The following is a 19,274-nucleotide window of genomic DNA, read 5'->3' as shown; positions in this document are numbered from 1 at the left end:
TTAATATCTCTGTACTTCAAATTTTCTCATGGAAAACAGGGATAATAAAATCTGCCACACTTTCCTTAACAGTTCATATATATATATATATATATATATATATATATATATATATATATATATATGGCACACCTGTTTTATAACGTTTATTAACAAAAGGTTATTTTAAAACTGTGATGTTTCAGAGAAATTAGGTAAACATTTAGGACTCTATCAAAGGACAAGATACTGCTAAGCAGACTTAAAATTTTTTTCTTTAAATATAATGAAGGTCTTCCCTGGTGGCGCAGTGGTTGAGAGTCTGCCTGCGGATGCAGGGGACGCAGGTTTGTGCCCCGTTCCGGGAGGATCCCACATGCCGGAGCGGCTGGGCCCGTGAGCCATGGCCACTGAGCCTGCGCGTCCGGAGCCTGTGCTCCGCAACGGGAGAGGCCACAACAGTGAGAGGCCCGCGTACCACAAAAAAAAAAAAAAAAAAAAAATATATATATATATAAAAAATGGAAATACTAGAACAGAAATTATCCCCAGAATGTTCTCAGTAATATTAAAAACAAAAAAATTTTAAAAATCTGTATAGGGAATTCCCTGGTGGTGCAGCTGTTAGGACTCGGCACTTTCACAGTAGTGGCCTGGGTTCAAACCCTGGTCAGTGAACTAAGATCCTGCAAGCCGTGCGGCACAGCCAAACAAACAAACAAACAAACAAAAACACTATATAGGTTATTCTCTTTTTAAACAACTTGTGAAACAGGTTATTCAGGAGTATATTACATCTATTAAGACTAGACTTAAGCTAATTTACTAGCTTTACTACAGAACGATACAGATACTATCATTTCTGAAACAGAACCATTATGTGATTTACCTGCTTGTGTACTCACAACAAGCAGGTTTAAAGTGATAGCAGGATGTTGCTATCATTCTCAATAGAGGCTCTTCAGTTTCCTCTCACGGCACTCAAAACTCCAGCTCAGTAATGTGCTAAGGTTTTTTTTACTCATGAATATACATAAGTTATTTGATATTACGCTGTCACTTGTCCTCAACTGAAGAGTATTACATACTGTTCTCTTTTCCATGAAGCTACTGAGAAAATCATCTATATCAGTTTTTCCCTCCAAGAAATCTTCTGCAATATTATCAGAGTCTTCCTCAGCTTCATGTGCAGCTACTTTCAATCTTGCCTGTAGGGCACTCGCACTACAGCTCTGAAAAAGAAAATCAAGTATATTAGTTTCTAATGCTCAGAAAAACTCCTTAGAGGGAAGGAAAATGGAGTAGAGGTAGAGGTAGGGAGAAGCAATTCATTATGTGCCTTACAAAGCTTCTTTTTGAGGAAATCTGGTCCCATCTAAGTCCTTACCCTTTTAGACATGAGATGGCTACCTAACACAATAGAAACCAATGCATTGCCTGCAAGCTATTGAGTGAGAGAAACTGGGTAGATCACTGTCCTCTCTTGGGAATTTAGGAATCAGATCATTGTGGTAGGCACCCTCTAAGATGATCCCCAATGATCCTCCTCTCCTGGTATTCCTGCTCTTGTATAATCCCCTCCCCTTGAGTGTGGTCTGGACCTAGTGACCTGCTTCTAATGAACAGAATATGGCAAAGGTGATTAAATTTAACCAAAGTGGTGAAGGACACCGAAAACTACAAAACATTGCTGAAAGAAATTAAAGAAGACATAAATAAATAGAAATAAGTAGAAAGACACCCTGTGTTCATGGATCAGAAGACTTAATACTGTTAAGACAATACTACCCAAAGTGATCTCCAGAGTCTATGTAATCCCTATCAAAATGTCAACAGCATTTTTTGCAGAAATAGAAAAATTCACCCTAAAATTCAGAGACTCTCAAGAGACCCCCAAATAGTCAAAACGATCTTGAAAAAGAAGAACAAAGTTGGAGGATTCATACTTACTGATTTCAAAACTTACTATAAAGCTACAGTAATCAAAATAGTATGGTACTGGCAATCAGAAGAGACATATAGATCAATCAAATAACAAACACTCATACATATGGCCAAATATTTTCAAAAGTGTGCCGAGACCATTCAATCGGGAAAGGACAGTCTTGGACAACTATTGCTAGGAAAACTGGATATCCATGTTCAGAATTAAGTTGCACCCTTACCTTACCTCATACACAAAATTTAACTCAAAATGGATTAAAGATCTAAATGTAGGAACTAAAACTGTTTTTATTAATAGTCATCCTAGTGGGTGTGAGATGGTATCTCATTGTGATACATCACATACAGGTATATATAGAAATACACCATTTTTAATCACCTTTACCTACACTGGTTATCTATCCTTACAAGTCTCGCTCACACAATGTAATTTTGCTTATTAGTGTAAGGTTAAGCATCTTTTCAAATGTTTCCATTTACTTACTCATTAAATATTTATTGAGTATGTACCATGTGCCAAGCACTGGACCAAGGTATTGGGTATACAGGGGGAAAAAAACAGGACAGGTTCCTGCACTAATGGCACCAACAGTCTAGTGAAGTGGTTTCCATACTTTAGAGTATAGAAGAGTTATCATCTTCAGAGATTCTGAGTGAGCACATCTATAGAGACGATCCTAGGAATCAAGGATTTTTTTAAACATTTCAAGAAGTCAGAATAATTGCTATATCAGAATGTTTATTGGACCTTCATATTTCTCCTTTTGTGAGTTTCCTGTTCTTCCCTTTGCCTGTATGTAAGGTTTCTTTATGGACCATTGGCATTAATATTTGTTATATCTGCTCCAAATATTTGTCCCCTTTACTTCACTTTTGATTTTATGATCTTCAATGTATACAAAGTTTAAATTTATATATAGCTTAAATCATCAGTTTTTTATTTTACGCTTCTGCCTATTGTCATAATGCTTAGAAAGGATTTTCCCATCATAATCCTAAAAAAAAAACTCTAGCAATAGTTCTCTCTCATAATTTTATGGTTTCCACCTAAATAGTTACTCTATCTAGAGTATCCTTCTGTGTATGCTATGATATAGGGATCTAACTTTTTTCTAAATGGACTGCCTTTATTAAATTCTCATTTTTTTCTAACCAATTACTCATGTATATGTCTGTTTCTGAACTGCAGAATCTGTTCCATAGAACTATTTTTTGCTTCCTACAAGGCTACTCTACTGTTTTAAATGAAGAGTTTTTATAGTATATGTTGGTATTGGGAAAGGGTTTCTTTTTGCTCAAGCTCTTCTTGACTAGTTTAACCTGTTTAGTTTTTCAGAAGAACTTTAGAATAAATCTGTTTAAATTAAAAAAAATACTCTTGGGATTTTGATTGGAAGTATAGAAGATTTTTAAGTTATTTTGGGAAGAATGAAATCTTTATAATACTGTATCTTTCAGTCCATGAATATTCTGTTACTCTATTTCTTCAAGTCTTCTTTTGTGTCATTCAGTAAAGTTTCCTAACTTACTTCATTGGGTTCAGTTCTAAATTTTTTACAGTTTTGTTTATATTGTAAATGAGTTTTTTTCTTCTACTTCACTTTGCACTGGTAGTTGCGAGATATCTAGAAGAAAACCTCAATTTGCTAGGATTTTTACTTGTTTGGTTTTGGTTAACAACCGTTTCATCTTTTCTTTTACATTATACCTCTTTTCCTTTTCTTGTCTTCTTACAGTGGCCAGAACCTCCCAAGCAATGTTAAATAGCAGTGATACTGGGGCATCACTGTCTCATTCCTAACATTAAAGGGATCCTGGAAATGTTGAGTCATTAGGTATGATGTTTGCTGTTGGTTTCCTTATTAAATTAAGGAATTAATTTTATCTTAGTTTACTAAGAGTTTGTCTAAGGAATGATGCTGATTATTGTGAACAGCTTCTTCAGCATCTACTAAGCTTTAATAAGCATCTAAAGGTATTTTAGTTGACTCTGTCAGATTTTCCAGTTAAGTGAGGGAAGACTGCTTACATGTGACTCCTGACTCTGATACTTTCTATTTACATGACCTCAGGGATGTTATTTAATATCCATGTGCCTCACTTTCCTCATCTGCAAAATGGATAAACAGTAACAACATCTACCTCATAGGGTTTGGGGTGGAATAATGGGCAATATATGTAAATAGCTTAGTGCAATGCAAAAGATTATAAATTTATATTCTCCTTTACCATGATTTTTTTTTTTGCTGTTGTCTTATTTCTATTTTATGTTTTACTAAATTGGCTTTACCTTCTAGAATTCCTGATTTTAAAGGAAACAGAATATTATGATTGGGTTATTGACATTTAATTTTTTAAATGATTTTTGCCCTTTTTATTTTTAAAGATTTGTTTTTTTAGGAACATGGGTTGAATTTTATGAAGTTTTTGATTTTTCACATATTTCTAGCATAAAATCTATTATTTGTGGTGAATTATACTTTATACTTTTTATATATTATATTTTTCAATTTGCTAACTTTTCATTTAAGATACTTGTATATAGGCTTACAAGTAGTCTAAAATTAAAATTTTTCTTGGTAGCTTTTATTAGAAGAGTTAAACTGCCTTTATAATAACTCTCCCAGAAGAGTTCTTTATGGGGCTTTTTATATTTTTCTATTTTGGAACCAAATGACCTTGCATGAGCACAACTGATTTACAATGGCTTATAACTGACAGCTGTTCATCTGCGTAACTTAGAGCTGTTTATCATGACTTATAAACAGATAAGATAAACTCAGATACCTAATAAATGCTTTCTGGTAATAATGAATTTAAGAATGTGGCACATGCACATTAAGATTAAAAATTCTTATGGTAAAAGAAAAGAGCTAAACAATCTTACCTCGCTAAGTTCATGCTGCCTTTGCATCTTCTTTTCAAAAGTTGATTTCATTTGTGTAAGTAATTCATACTAAAAGAGAAAATTAAAATGCTATTTAATTCTATTTTAAAATTGTACGGATTTCTTAAAAAATGATAACTAACTCACCTTATCTAAAACAGTTTGCCTTTTGGCTTCCAAGCTGGGCTCCAAAAGGAGATTTTTTCCTGTAACATAAATTTTTAGTTTATTGCTAGGTAAGGATCACATTTTTCTTAGGAAATTTAATAAGTAAGGAAAGACATACTTGCTAGCTCCTCAATACTTTTCATTAAGTCATCCTTGTCAGTAATAATTTGTTTTAGTTGAGGCAAAGTCAGAAACTGTTCTAGTAATACCTCCTCTTGGTCATTCATATCTGTAAGTTGTGATACACTAGAAACACAAGAGAAAAAAATGTTAATGAATATCAGTCATCTAGTTTTTTTCCATAATAAATATTCATCATTTTTCAGTTTTACTCAGCTGATAAAGTTCTAAATAATTTTTGACATATATATTTTTATATAGACACAGAAGAAGGCAAATTATAACCTTAAAAGCAAATAAAACATCAATCACAATAGAACAAAAAGCACTCTAAATACAGTACAGTGTCAAGTCACTACAGGACTATGAAGACGAGGGTTTATGAACAGCCCTAATAACCTACCAATTTTAACCTCTGAGCCTATTTACCTAATAGGTATGTGGCTGTCACAATAAATGATACATGTATATGTGTCTGTGTACATATAGTCATAAAAATGTTTTTAAAAAGCAATCGTGGAAGGCCAATCCCAGAACAAAAATCATATCCAGAGAGTGAAAGAGGGAACTGGATGGGTGGGATAGGGAGGGAGGGAAACCTTTCTGAACCTATCTTTCAGTTTTGACTACATATAGATCCATATAAATGCATTATATAATTAAAAAACAAAATTAAAAAAGAAAAAGCAGTCTCTAAAATTCAAAGCAAATGGAAATAAATGAACCTGTTTTTTTTCCCTAAGTTATATAATCATCCAGAGAAATTTTACTGAAAAGACTTTAAAAAATAGTATTTGGCTGTACATCTCTGGTGTGCTATATGCTAAAGACAAAAGAAGTGTAAAAAACAAAACAAATAAACAAAAACTTATCCTGCTTTCAATAATCACTACTGATATTGTTATTTTGAAAAAGAACAAGTGCCTTTCAGAGAAATGGCTGGCTTCAGGTCAGGGAAAAAAAAATGTTCATGTTGAGCCCATGACATCTTTGTTTTGCCAGAATTTCCTATTGACTAAAGATAGAACTGTTTAAGCAGCAAAAAGAATAATGTTTGAAATGGACTGAAACACAAATTTCTTTTTTAATTTATGAGTTTATAACAACTCAAAAACAACTATAAAAAAACAAAAAAAACCTCACCTATCAGAACTTTTGCAGCTAGCTTATGCATCAACTCATTATTCTCAAAATCAATAAATTAAGAGGAAAAAATCAAGCATACATCTTGTCTTTCTGTATGAAGTATATTTCAATATAACTAAACTTTCCTTTTCTATGAAGGAAAGTCTTCATAGACTTCTGGCTAATTCTGGCAGTAGGAAATCACATTTGCAATCCTTAATGAAATAATGCACAGTCAGTGATTTCAAGTGTTTCAACCTGTTTCAATCCTAATGTCACTAAAAATAAGGCAACCAGACATCACTGCTGCCATATGTGATGTAATAGGAAATATGCACTAACTATGATGTAAATATTCTTGCCAAAAGAATTAAACCTAAATTTTTTCCCCCAGTTTTCTTGAGACATTGTCTAAGTTTAAGGTGTACAATGTAATGATTTGATAAAAAAAATTGAACCTACATCTAATCAAAACTCTGTTATCTAGCCACCAGTAGAAGGAAATATGAGAAACAGAGGAACACCCTCAATGGAACCACAAGGATGCAATCAGGCAACAACAGGGTATGGGAAATTCTATAGGACAAATAACCAGTTTCTTACATAAATATTTAATAATATGTGTATAATTTACTCTATATGTGTTTATATGTGTATGTATATATTTGTATGTATATGTATGCATGCATGTGTGTATATGTTTGTGTGTATATGTACATACATATTAATAAACGTGGGAGAAATGGTTCATGATTAAAAGAACTATAAAAGGTAACAGTATTCAAATGCAATAGGTAGATATTATTTTGAACCCTGATTCAAATAAACTACCAACCAAAAGATTTAATTATTAAGACCCTGGGGAAATAAGATAATATCAAAGAATTAAAGAATGAGCATTCATATTGTGAGGTACGATGATGATGTGGATTGGGATTATGGCAAAGAAAAGGTCTTTACCTGGTGGAGAAATTTAGTGAAGAACTTACAGGTAAAAATAACAGAATATTTGGGATTTGGTTTAAAATAATCCTGACCTATACCCATACTTCTGAAAAAAGCTGGAAGATGGCAAAGAGGTTCACCTTTTTGTATTTTTGACGTTTTCGTAATAATGTTTTTAAAGGGAAGGAAGAAAGGAAAGGAGGAGGAGAATGCTCTATAACACGGCAACAATAACAGCCCCTACCTTCACGGGTTGCTGCAAGCATTACTCCGTGTATGACTGCTTTAATGTGTACGTGGCTGCATGTAAACTTCATTAATTATTAGCAGAGAATAACACATCACCACTTCCTGCAAGTGACTGTAAAACACTGTATCAAATAAAGCTAAACCTTTTTTAACTGTAGGATTTCTCACAGACCAGTAACTCAATAAATATAACCTACAAGACATACGACTGATTCATAGAACTTTCCCACTAAGACAACCACAATATAGGAAGAGTGATGACTTAAAAGGTTTTTTTAACTTAATATGGATATGAAAATGATGATGTGGTTTCTATTTACAAATTAAATAGACAACAAACACCAATGTTACTCTCCTAGTTTTTTTTACCTTAGTTCTGAGAGTTCTGGAAATACATCAGGGATATCAGGCATCTTGTAACCAAAACCATTTTGGCTTATCTAAAGAGAGTGTGAAATGGTGTTAAATTTCAGCCATCTTTTTGACTGCTCCTATTTGGTTACAAAAGTAATTTTTAATGTACTGCGTCCCATAACTGTTTTCATTATCACACTTAATCTTTGCACGTCACATTGTCCTTACCCTCCCCTTCTTTCTTCACTGTTTTTTCAGTGTATCTTCATACATATAGGGTTACTTTTTTTTTTTTTTAATGGGGATCACGTGAGTACCTGTGTTTAGCCCTTGGACAAGTATACGGTTGTAAAATAAATCTAAGTGTATCTGTGACATATGTGGAGAATTATCTCTGGGTTTCATTGATGTATATGAATGTTTGTCTCAAAGTGAAAGGCATTAAGTATAGAAAAATTAGTAAGTTGGCAAAAATCTGAATAGTTACCTAAGTTCCATGAGAGAGTAGGGTAGATAAGGAATAGAGTATACATTGTTTGAATATAGATGACATTTTAAAATCAAGGACCCATGAAAAGTTCTCTTGTAATTTTATTTATACTAATTATAATTTGTTCATAATATTCATTAATACAATGATGAAAGGTTTTGGAAAAATGAAGTCCACTTGGGTCTATATTCTAATGGGTCTATATTCTAAATTATTACAAACACTGAAATTAGTAAAGTTGATTATGATAATTTTTTAATATTTGAGTATTACTATGGGTGATATTCACTAAGGGTTAAAAATGAAGGTTTTAAAATCCCTTTAATATGTTTAATGCACAGTCTCTCCCTCAGTAACGTCCCACATGGCAGCAGATACCAGCTTAACTTAAGAACACACAATTTTTTACACGAATGAGACACTGAATTAAAAGTCCTCAGTATGCTAGAGGAGACCCTCCATAAGCTGATACATGCTTCTCCTATACGATCCTTCTCTTATCTTTGCCTGTGTCCTACATGACAACCAGAGGGCTCTATAACAGGCAGCTTCACAAATATGCCATCTGGTTTATGCTCCCAAATCTTTGTCAATGCTGTTGCCTCTTCACAGAATTGCCTTATGTGACCCCTTATCATCCTGGCAAATTCATTACCATCTATCAAAATTTGGCCCCAAGTGTGAATCCATTCATTCATCTGCCTCATTTTGAATGAGCACCTACTATATGCATCAGGCATGCTTTGAGGCACCAAGGATAAAGTGGTTTAAGAAAAAGAATTGCATCTTTTATAAAGTTATCTTTCTAGCTCTACGATGGTCCCTGGGAGCACTGACTATTCCCTTAACTGTGTCTTTGCCATAGCTCTAGACTATCTCTTCTACTTACAATTATTTAATTATTTGCTGGTTACCTCTTTGAAATTGTTACTTAAGTTGAAAATGTGATTTAATCTTTTTATCTTTTGTGCCATGGTGGCTGGCACACTGGAGAGATATAATGTTTGTTGACTCAATATTTCAAGGGTACAAACTACAGACATCTGATACCAACCGGTGCTGAAGTGTCTGTTGTGGGAACAGGCAGTGGCAGATTTGAAAGGACACCAAATGAAGGAGCAGCAGGTTTGGCTGCTGTATGACTTGTCGCTGAAGAAGAAACAGTGTCAGCAACAGATAAAGAACTGACAGTCCTGGTAGCTTCTTGTGGGGGATATGGAGGAAGAAATGGAAAACCCGGAGAAGCACAAGGAGGCGTCCCACCCGCTTTACTGTACAGGCTAAAGAGAAAGACGAAAAACATGAGGTTAGATTTTAGGGGTAAGTTGGTAAAAGTATTCCTAAATTGTTCTAAATAACAGTGGTTATGCAGTACAGATGGCAGGTGCCATCAGTTATTATAATTATATAAGTGAATCAGATATCATATAAATTGATAAAATATGAACACCCCTCATGAGAAAATTTTCGTTTCTTTCCATGAAAAAGAAAAATGTTTTAGAAAATATACAATTCAACTGGTCACACTGGAAATGAACAGAATGCTCAAAACTCAAATATGGCCTTTCTGTTGGCATCAATGAGTATCTTCATAGAAGAAATGGAGAACATTTAAGTCCAGGAAATGTATTCAAGTGTAGCTTGAATAAATTCGTAGCTTTCATTATATCTGGCAAAATCTGACTGCAAGTCAAGACTGCTTTTCTGGAAAATTTCAAAGAAAAATTAAATATATAGATGAGCTGCTAAAAATGTTAAAACATAAAAAAGATGCATATAAAAACTATGTATATATTAGAAAAAGCGGCACAGCAGTATGTACTCAAGATATAATCAGAAAATAATTTATTTTTGCAAGGTAATAAATATTGGGTTCTGGATCAAGATGGTGACATAGGAAGATCCTGAATTCACCTTCTCCCACAGAAATACTGAATCAACAGCTACACAGGGAACAATTTCCTCTGAAAAAAACCCTAAAAACTAGCTGAGCAGCTCCTACACGTTGGGCAAACAAGAAGAAAATGACATCTAAGCTGGTAGGAGAAGCTGAGACACAATCTCACCATCAACCCCACCCTCAGCAGGACAACCCACAAGCTGGAGAAAACTCAAAACCCAGAGCTTTTCCCTGGGGAGTTAAGGGTTGAGTTTGAACCTGAGCGACAAGCCCCCAAAACATCGAGCTCTGAAGGCCAAAAGAGCTCATGTCCCCGAGACGCGAACTAAGAAACAATTCTTACAGGGCTCGTACTCTTGGACTCCCCTGCCTCAGGGCCAAATGCAGAAGAGGACCTGACTTAATGTGAAAGAGGCTCACTTGCCAATCTTAAAGCATCAGCTCCAGGCAGCAGGCATCTAACTTAACACACATCTAGGGGTCCGCTGGGATACTTTCTGGGGATGGTGGCTGGTGGGCGACATCTTGTTTCCCATCTGCTGTGCTCCAGAGACCCAGTACCACCCAGAGGGAGCTCCTATATGCATCTGGTGCTCTGGTTTCTGCAGCTCCTGCCCAAGGAACATCCCTTGATTGCTTGACTCTGGATGCCAGGCAGGCTAATGTTCCTGGGTCCCTCAGGATTGTAACCATCAGAGAGAAGGTTCTTGGTAGACTATGACCCCCCAGGACACTGCATAGACAGCAGACAGAAGCAACCCCCAGTCTTTCTGTGAAAGAGGCCTATGTGCTTGTCCAGGGGCTTTGACATCGAGGCACCCACGGAGATGCTCTCAGGGAATGGAGGCCAGTGGACGTCATCTCCGCACTCTCCCTCTGCCTCACTCCAGCTCACCAGTATCTTAGAGAAAGGAGCTTATACCCTTGTTTTTGCAGTGGCAACCAGAGGACACAACATTGTCTGAATCTGACAGCCAGCGGGGCTCACACTCACAGAAATGGAGAACAAGTTCTTAATCAGCTACCCCCCAGGGGAACAGCATGAGACAACAGGAGCTCAGTCTTTCTGCTGAAAGAGGCCTATTAGCTTATTATCATAGCTATAGCCTGAGGGGCAGGCTTCTAATTAAACACAACTCTAAGGACTGAATGTAATCCTTCCAAAGACTCCCGGAGGGCGGGCTCTACTATCTTTGTGCTCTCCTCTGCATGTTCCGGAACGCCAGCACGTCTTGCAGGGGAGATCTTACGTGTGTTTGGTGTCCCAGTTTTGTATTTGGTGCTCTGGTTTTTGTGGCTGCCAACCAGGGAATGCCCCTTACTTACCTGGCTCTGGTGGCCAGGGGGGCTGACATTCCTGGGTCCCATGAGACTGTAACAGTTGTAGACAGTTCTTGGCAGGCTACCACACCAGGGCACTGCAGATAGCACACTTAAACACACCCACAGTCTTAATGTGAAACAGGCCTATTTGCTTATCCTGAAGCTTCAGTCTGAGGGGTGGGCTTCAGGCTTGGAATCCATGCATGTGAAGGCCTACGGAAGTGCCTTCAGGGAACAGAGGCCAATGGACACCATGTTTTCATTCTCATCACCTGGCTCAGGTGGCTAGCAGGACTTAATAAGCTTGTGGTCCCACAGAACTGCATATATTTGCATACATTAAAAGCTGCCGCCTGAGGGTCTTGCTTCCAATCAGCCTAAATCTAGGTATGGATATCCTCCCCTGTGGGGCAATGACAGGTCTTGACACACCCTTAATTCCTGGGAGCTATTAAAAAAATAATAGGTTGCTTGGACAATCACAAAGGCTTGAGAGACAGTCAAGAGCCAGGGTAAGGTTGAATGATAAGGTTCATCTCCTTGTCCCGTCCTCAAAACTGGGAGAGGTAACTGTTTTATCTTACACAGAGTCAAGCAAAAAGAAGAAACAAAGAAATATGTTCCAAATAAAAGTACAGGATAAAATCTCAGAAAAAAAAACCTTAATGAAATGAAATGAAGATACATAATTTACCTGATAAAGAGTTCAGAGTAAAGGTCATAAAAATGCTCCCTGAACATAGAAAGAACCTCAACAAAGAGAAAGAAAATACAAGAAAGAAGCAAAGCTGGAGAATACAACAACTGAACTGAAAAATATACTATAGAGGGATTCAATAGCAGACTGGATGAAGCAGAGTGAGAAATGGAATATTTCCTGCCATATCAGTAAACAAAGGATGTCACAGTCATCAGCCAGAAGAAATGATCAGTGAACTCAAGACAGAGCAGTGGAACTCACAAAATCAGAGCAGAGAAAAAAAAGGGAAAAAAGTGAAGATAGCTTAAGGAACTTATGGTTTGTATTACAGGGGTACCAGCAAGAGAAGAAAACAGAGAAAGGGGCAGAAAACTTATCTGAAGAAATAATGGCTGAAAACTTCTCTAACCTAGGGAAGGAAACTGGCATCCAGACCCAGGAAAGCCAGGAAGTCCCAAACAAGATGAACCAAGACACATTTTTTTTTTTTTGCGACACGTGGGCCTCTCACTGTCATGGCCTCTCCCATTGCGGAGCACAGGCTCCGGACGCGCAGGCTCAGTGGCCATGGCTCACGGGCCCAGCCGCTCTGCGGCATGTGGGATCCTCCCAGACCAGGGCACGAACCTGTGTCCCCTGCATCGGCAGGTGGACTCTTAACCACTGTGCCACCAGGGGAGCCCCAAGACACATTTTAATTAAAATGTCAAAAGTTAAAGACAAGGCAAGGATCTTAAAAGCAGCAAGAGAAAAACAACTTGTTAAGTACAAGGGAACCCCCATAAAACTACCAGCAGATTTTTCAGCTGAAACTTTGCAGGCCAGAAGGCAGGGGAATGACATTTTTAGAGTACCAAAAGAAAAACACTTTCAAGAATACTCTACATAGCAAAGTTCTCATTCAGAATTGAAGCAGAGGTAGAGTTTTCCAGACAAGCAAAAGCTAAAGGAGTTATCACCACTAAACCGACCTTACAAGAAATGTTAAAGGGACTTCTTTATGCTGATATTACATGCAAATAGAAACCAAAAGAAAGCTGGGGTAGCTATACTTATATCAGACAAAACAGACTTTAAAACAAAGACTGTAATAAGAGACAAAGAAGAGCGCTACATAATGGTAAAGGGGTCAATCCAACAACAGGATATAACAATTATAAATATTTATGCACCCAAGAGAGGAGCACCTAAATATACAAAGCAAATATAAACAGACCTAAAAGGATAAATAGAGAGCAATAAAATAAGAATAGGGGACTTGGGACTTCCCTGGTGGTGCAGTGGTTAAGAATCTGCCTGCCAGTGCAGGGGACATGGGTTCGATCCCTGATCCGGAAAGATCTCACATGCCGAGGAGCAACTAGGCCTGTGCGCCACAACTACTGAGCCTGTGCTCTAGAGCCCACATGCCGCAACTACTGAAGCCTGCGTGCCTAGAGCCCGCGCTCCGCAACAGAAGCCACTGCAATGAGAAGCCCACACACTGCAACAAAGACCCAATGTGGCCAGAAATAAATACATACATACATTTATTTTTTTAAAAAATAGGGGACTTTAATACCTCACTTACAAAACTAAACAAATGGGACTACATCAAACTAAAAAGCTTCTGCACAGCAAAGGAAACCATCAACAAAATGAAAACGTAACCTACGGAATGGGAGAAAATATTTGCAAACCATCTATCTGACAAGGGATTAATATCCAAAATATATAAAGAACCCATACAACTCAACAGCAAAAAAACAAATAATCTGATTTAAAAATGGGAATCTGAATAGACATTTTTCCAAAGAAGACATACAGATGGCCAACAGGTACAAGAAAAGATGCTAATTCTTTGATAATTAGATTACTAACTATCAAACTTGTTGGAATGACTATTATCAAAAAGATAAGAAATACCAAGCATTGGTGAGACTATGGAGAAAAGTGAATGCTTGTACACTGCTGGTAGAAATGTAAATTGGTACAGCCACTATGGAAAACAGGATGGAGGCTCGTCAAAACAGAACTACCATATGCTCCAGCAATTCCACTTCTGGGTATTTATGTGAAGAAAATGAAGACACTAACTCGAAAAGATGTCTGCTCCCCTATGTTCATTGCAGCATTATTTACAATAGACAAGAGATGGAAACAACCTAGTGTCCATCAGTAGATGATTAAAGAAAAGGTGGTGTCTATATACACTGAAATATTATTCAGCCATAAAAACAAAGAAAATCTTGCCATTCAAAACAATATGGATGTACCCTGAGGGTATTATGCTATGTGAAATATGTCAGACAGAGAAAGGCAAATACCATATGCTCTCATTTATGTGTAGAATTTAAAAATGAAAAACAAAAACAAAAAACACTGAGTTCATAAATACAGAAAAGAGATTGGTGTTTGCCAGAGGCAGGTGATGGGCAGCAGTAGGCAAAATGTGTGAACATGGTCAAAAGGTACAGACTTTCAGTTATAAAATAAGTAAGTCATGGGGAGGTAATATACAGCATCATTATGGTTAATAATACTATACTACATATTTGAAAGCTGCTAAGAGTAAATCTTAAACATTCTCATCACAAGAAAAAATTTTGTAACTATGTATGGCGATGGGTGTTAACTAGACTTATCATGGTGATCATTTTGTAATATAAATTACTATTGATCATTCTGTTGTACACGTTACATGTCAATTATACCTAAAAAAGATATTTTACATTTAACTTTTTTTTCCTTTTAGAGCAGTTCAAAGAGAACCATACTCTAAAATAATTAGTGTAATTTAGGCCAAAATGCAGATGAGAATTATCTAAATACCAATACTTAAATTAATATAGTTAAGTTTAAATGGGTCAGTCACTCTTGTATGAAAGATTAAAAGACTTTTTAAAAAAATAGAATACTAAATACTTTACTTTGTATTTGTGGTATAATAAGAAACATATTTGTCTTTGACCAGGTTCTAGACAAAGTGCTCCTAATATCCTGGTAAGTTCCTAAATGACAGGACCCTTTTTTGTTATTTGTAACATCTGAGTTTATACTAATGAGGTGACTTAGGCTGAGTCCCTATATAGTCTGAGGACGGGGTTGGTCACCAAAAAGACCAACTGACAGAAAGTTGGAACTTTCAGCCCCACCCATCGATCTCAGGGAAGACGGGGGCTGCTGAATAAGCTCTAAAAAACCCTTGAACAATAAGATTTGACAAGCTTCTTGTTGATGAATGTATCCATATGGCAGGAGGGTGGTGCACCCCAGTTCATGGGGACAAAAGCTCCTGTGCTTGCGGCTCTCCTAGACCTTGCCCTGCCCTAGGTACCTCTTCACCTGGCTATTCATCTGTATCCTTTATAATCAACTAGTAAACATAAGTAAATTTATTTTGGAGTTCCATGAGCCACTTAACAAATTACTCAAACCTGAGGTGGAGGTCATGGGAACCTGTGATTTATAGCACAGGTAACTATACATTTTCAATTGGTATGTGAAATGGAGCAGCCTGTGAGACTGAGCCCCTAATCTGTGGGATCTGACGCCACCTCCCGGTGGATAGCATCAGAATTAAGTTAAATTCGTAGGAAACAGTCAAGTGTCTGGTGAGAACTGGAGAATTACTTGGTGGTGTTGGAAAAAAAAAATGGGTATCAGAGTACTGAAATGTTCCATAATATATCAAGCTTAAACAATTTTTTTAAACGGGAGTGCTATTGTTTCATGACATAATTTAATGTCATATTTAATGACATAATAAGTTAACATAAATTGGAATTGTGTTGGAAGAAAACATTTATCACAGATTTTGAAATTATAATACTAAAGCTAATATGGAAAAATAAATAAGAAAATAGAGAAAAGTACCTGAAAAATGAGGGTAAAGAGAGATTAACCCTGCCATATAGCAAAACACATTAGAAAACCTTAATAATTAAAAATAAAAAACCACAAAACTTTTTAAAAGCATAACACTGGCAATGGATAGGTAGATCAATGGAACTGAATACAAAATCCAGAAAAATCCCAAAGATATATGGCAATTAAGATATAATAAAAAGAATCTCAAATTAGTAAAAAAAAAAAAAAAAAAAATTGGTCAATAAATAGCATTGGGACATCTGGAAAAAATTAAATTGGAGCCAAGCCCTCATATCTATAATAAAATAAAAACCAAATGTATCAAATTTAAAATGGTTTTTGGATTTTTAAAAAAATCTTAAAAGAACTGGAAGAAATCACTGGGAAATTAAAAACTTGGGGTGGTAAAGGACTTTCTGTGATCCCAAATTCAAAAGTCATAAGACAAAATAATGATAAATCCCATGACATAAAAAACAAAACAACAAAAAAAACCCTCTACATGACAAAGTCCATTATAAATAAAGACAAATAACAAATTGGGGGAAAACATCTGAAACATGTCATAGGAAAATGGATAATTTCTCTAATATATAAAGAATTTCTCCAAATTAATAAAAGACTAACTAACAACCCAATAGCAAAATGGAGAATAGGACAGAATACACAGGTTCAAGGAAAGGAAAAAAAAATCTCTAAATCATAGGAAAAAACTGTCAACTTCACTGTAAGATAAATACAAATAAAGTTATACTAACACATTTTCCGCTTATAAATTAGCAAAGATCCATTTTGATAGTTTACTATGTCAGCAAAGGGAATAAGCATCGCGTACAGGAGTAGAAATTGGTACCACTTACTCTGTAGGGCAATCCTGCAGTATCAGTCAAAATCACAAACATGTATACCACTTTGAGACTGTATCTAACAAATAAACTTACACTTGGGTAAAATATTACTTTTAATGTTATTCACTGCATCACTGAGGGCAAAGAAGGATGGGCCTTTCAGGAAAGATTGGAAACAACAAAAATGTCCATTAATAGGAGTTTTGTTAACTTATGCTATATCCATAAAACAAGTACTTTGTGGTCATAAAGAATGAGGAAATGCTTTAGTAACCAACATGGAAAGCTCTCTGAACCATACCATTTAGTGAGGGGAAAAAAAAAAAAAGGGCAAGGGAATAGTTTGCTACCATTTGTGTGAAAAAAGAGGGAATAATACTATGTGTACATATTTCCTTGTATATGCATAAAATATCTCAGGAATTCTATGCATGTGCACCCAAATGAAAAACTCTGGATACCAATAAGAAGAAAAAGTAAACTGCAAGGGAAAAGGTGGAAGGAGACTTTTCGCCCCATACCCTTTTACAGTTTTAAAATTTTTGAGCCAAGTGAATATATGATTGAAAAAAATTAAGTTTAAAAAAGTTCTCTAAAAAGTTTGTTTATTTCAAAGTATGGCTCACCTTTATCTTAAAGCTTTACTTTTACGTAAAGGTATATTATTAGCAGGTATGTAAATATAAGTTATTTAGAAAGAATATGTTCAATGTGAGGGAATATTTGTACTATCCTTGAAATAGTCTTAATAATTTTGAACCAGTCAGCTTTATTTTAATCTCAATACTGGGTACAACCTATAAAATAATCTAAGAAATGTATCAAACTTGCTTTTTAACAATGTGTACTGTATCACAGTTGTTGGCTTATATCTTCAAATAAGGTGAATGAGGTATATTTAACTCTTTCCTGACAGAAGATAGGAAATACAGTTTATTATTCTTTAGATAAAGAATATCAGCGAGGTTTATGACTCCAGGACAAAGACACAGGAGGGCAAAGATGATGGCTGGGGCTGATACACCCAATGAATGGGATAATCTAGCCTAAGCAGATTTCCAGGCAGTGTTAAAGATGCCACCTGACTTCTGAACAAGAAAAAGTTCTTGGAAATTAAGTAGAACTGGGTAACTAAGCCAAGAGATATTACAGGAAAAGGAAGTAAAGATTGTATGAAGTTGTATCATCATGCAATTTCAGAATATCTGATATAAAAAGTTACAAAGGATCAGGGACTTCCCTGTGGCACAGTGGTTAAGAATCTGCCTGCCAATGCAGACAGGGGACACGGGTTCAAGCCCTGGTCCGGGAAGATCCCACATGCCGTGGAGCAACTAAGCCCGTGCTCCACAACTACTGAGCCTGCACTCTAGAGCCTGTGAGCCACAACTGAGCCCATGCACCACAACTACTGGAGCCCGTGCGCCTAGAGCCCGTGCGCCACAACAAGAGAAGCCACTGCAATGAGAAACCCGCGCACTGCAACGAAGAGTAACCCCCGCTCACCGCAACTAGAGAAAGCCTGCGTGCAGCAATGAAGACCCAACGCAGCCAAAAATAAATAAATAAATAAATAAATAAACATTACAAAGGATCAGAAATCAAAATGCCACTGGACATCTTGGCAACAGAAGCCTATGTATAGACAATAGAGGAATGCCTTCAAAATTCTCAGTGGAAAACCACTTCAACATAGAATTTGAACTCTACCAACTTTTAAGTGTGAGGGTATATTAAAGACATTTGCAGGTAAAAAAAAAAAAAAAGTCTCAAAATTATTCTTCCAAGCACCTTGTGGCATACTGTATTTTCCAAACGTGGCCACAGCACTATTTCTGGTCCCATATACTCTTCTAGAACCTTGCCACTCCAACATGAAGAGGAAGAGCCTGTTTTCTTCCCCTTGAATCTGATCAGAACTTCTTGATTGCCTCAACAAACTGAATGAAGCAGAAGCAGAATGAAGCAGAACAAACTGAATGACTTCAGTAGCTATGTCAGAGAAGGCGAATATGACTTTCTCATAACTGTTCAGGATGTTTACCCCAGGAGCCCGGCCATTATGATGTAAGGAAGCCCAGGCTGCATCTAGGTATTCTAGTTGACCTCCCCAGGTAAGGCCTCTGATGAGAGCCCACTGATGATGAGTAGAGCAGACAAGAGCTTTCCCTGATGAACCCTTCCTGAATTAAAGATCAGTGAGCAAAGTAAATGTGTTCATTGTTTTAAGCCATGCCAGCTGATGCAGAAGGTGGAGCACAAACAAGCTCTATTAGTCCCTAACCAAATTGCAGATTCACAAGGAAAATAAATGTTGTCATTATTTTAACCACAAGTTTTAGGATAACTTATTATTCATCCTTAGTAACTGGAACATGCCGTTACTTAGGAAG

The 19,274-nt window shown here is 36.4% G+C and overlaps 1 protein-coding gene across 3 annotated transcripts in view; it reads right to left on the bottom strand.

Moving 5' to 3' along the window:
* The window catches only part of VPS37A (VPS37A subunit of ESCRT-I), a 38,925-nt gene that overhangs the window by 3,044 nt on the left and 16,607 nt on the right, over positions 1–19,274 (bottom strand). For 2 of the 3 annotated variants that reach the window (XM_079909514.1, XM_079909515.1), the window contains exons 5-10: positions 9,316–9,541; positions 7,787–7,857; positions 5,097–5,224; positions 4,958–5,016; positions 4,811–4,879; positions 1,068–1,211 (exon numbers count right to left, since the gene is read on the bottom strand). In XM_079909514.1, coding sequence (XP_079765640.1) covers positions 1,068–1,211; positions 4,811–4,879; positions 4,958–5,016; positions 5,097–5,224; positions 7,787–7,857; positions 9,316–9,541 — 697 coding nt within the window. The remainder of the gene's footprint in view (positions 1–1,067; positions 1,212–4,810; positions 4,880–4,957; positions 5,017–5,096; positions 5,225–7,786; positions 7,858–9,315; positions 9,542–19,274) is intronic. The other variant, XM_079909516.1, reaches the window with a different exon arrangement.

This window comes from Stenella coeruleoalba, assembly GCF_951394435.1.
Source record: "Stenella coeruleoalba genome assembly, chromosome: 21".
NCBI lineage: Eukaryota > Metazoa > Chordata > Mammalia > Artiodactyla > Delphinidae > Stenella > Stenella coeruleoalba.
The sequence above is the reverse complement of the archived record's forward strand: the minus strand, read 5'-3'. Positions and strand labels throughout refer to the sequence as shown.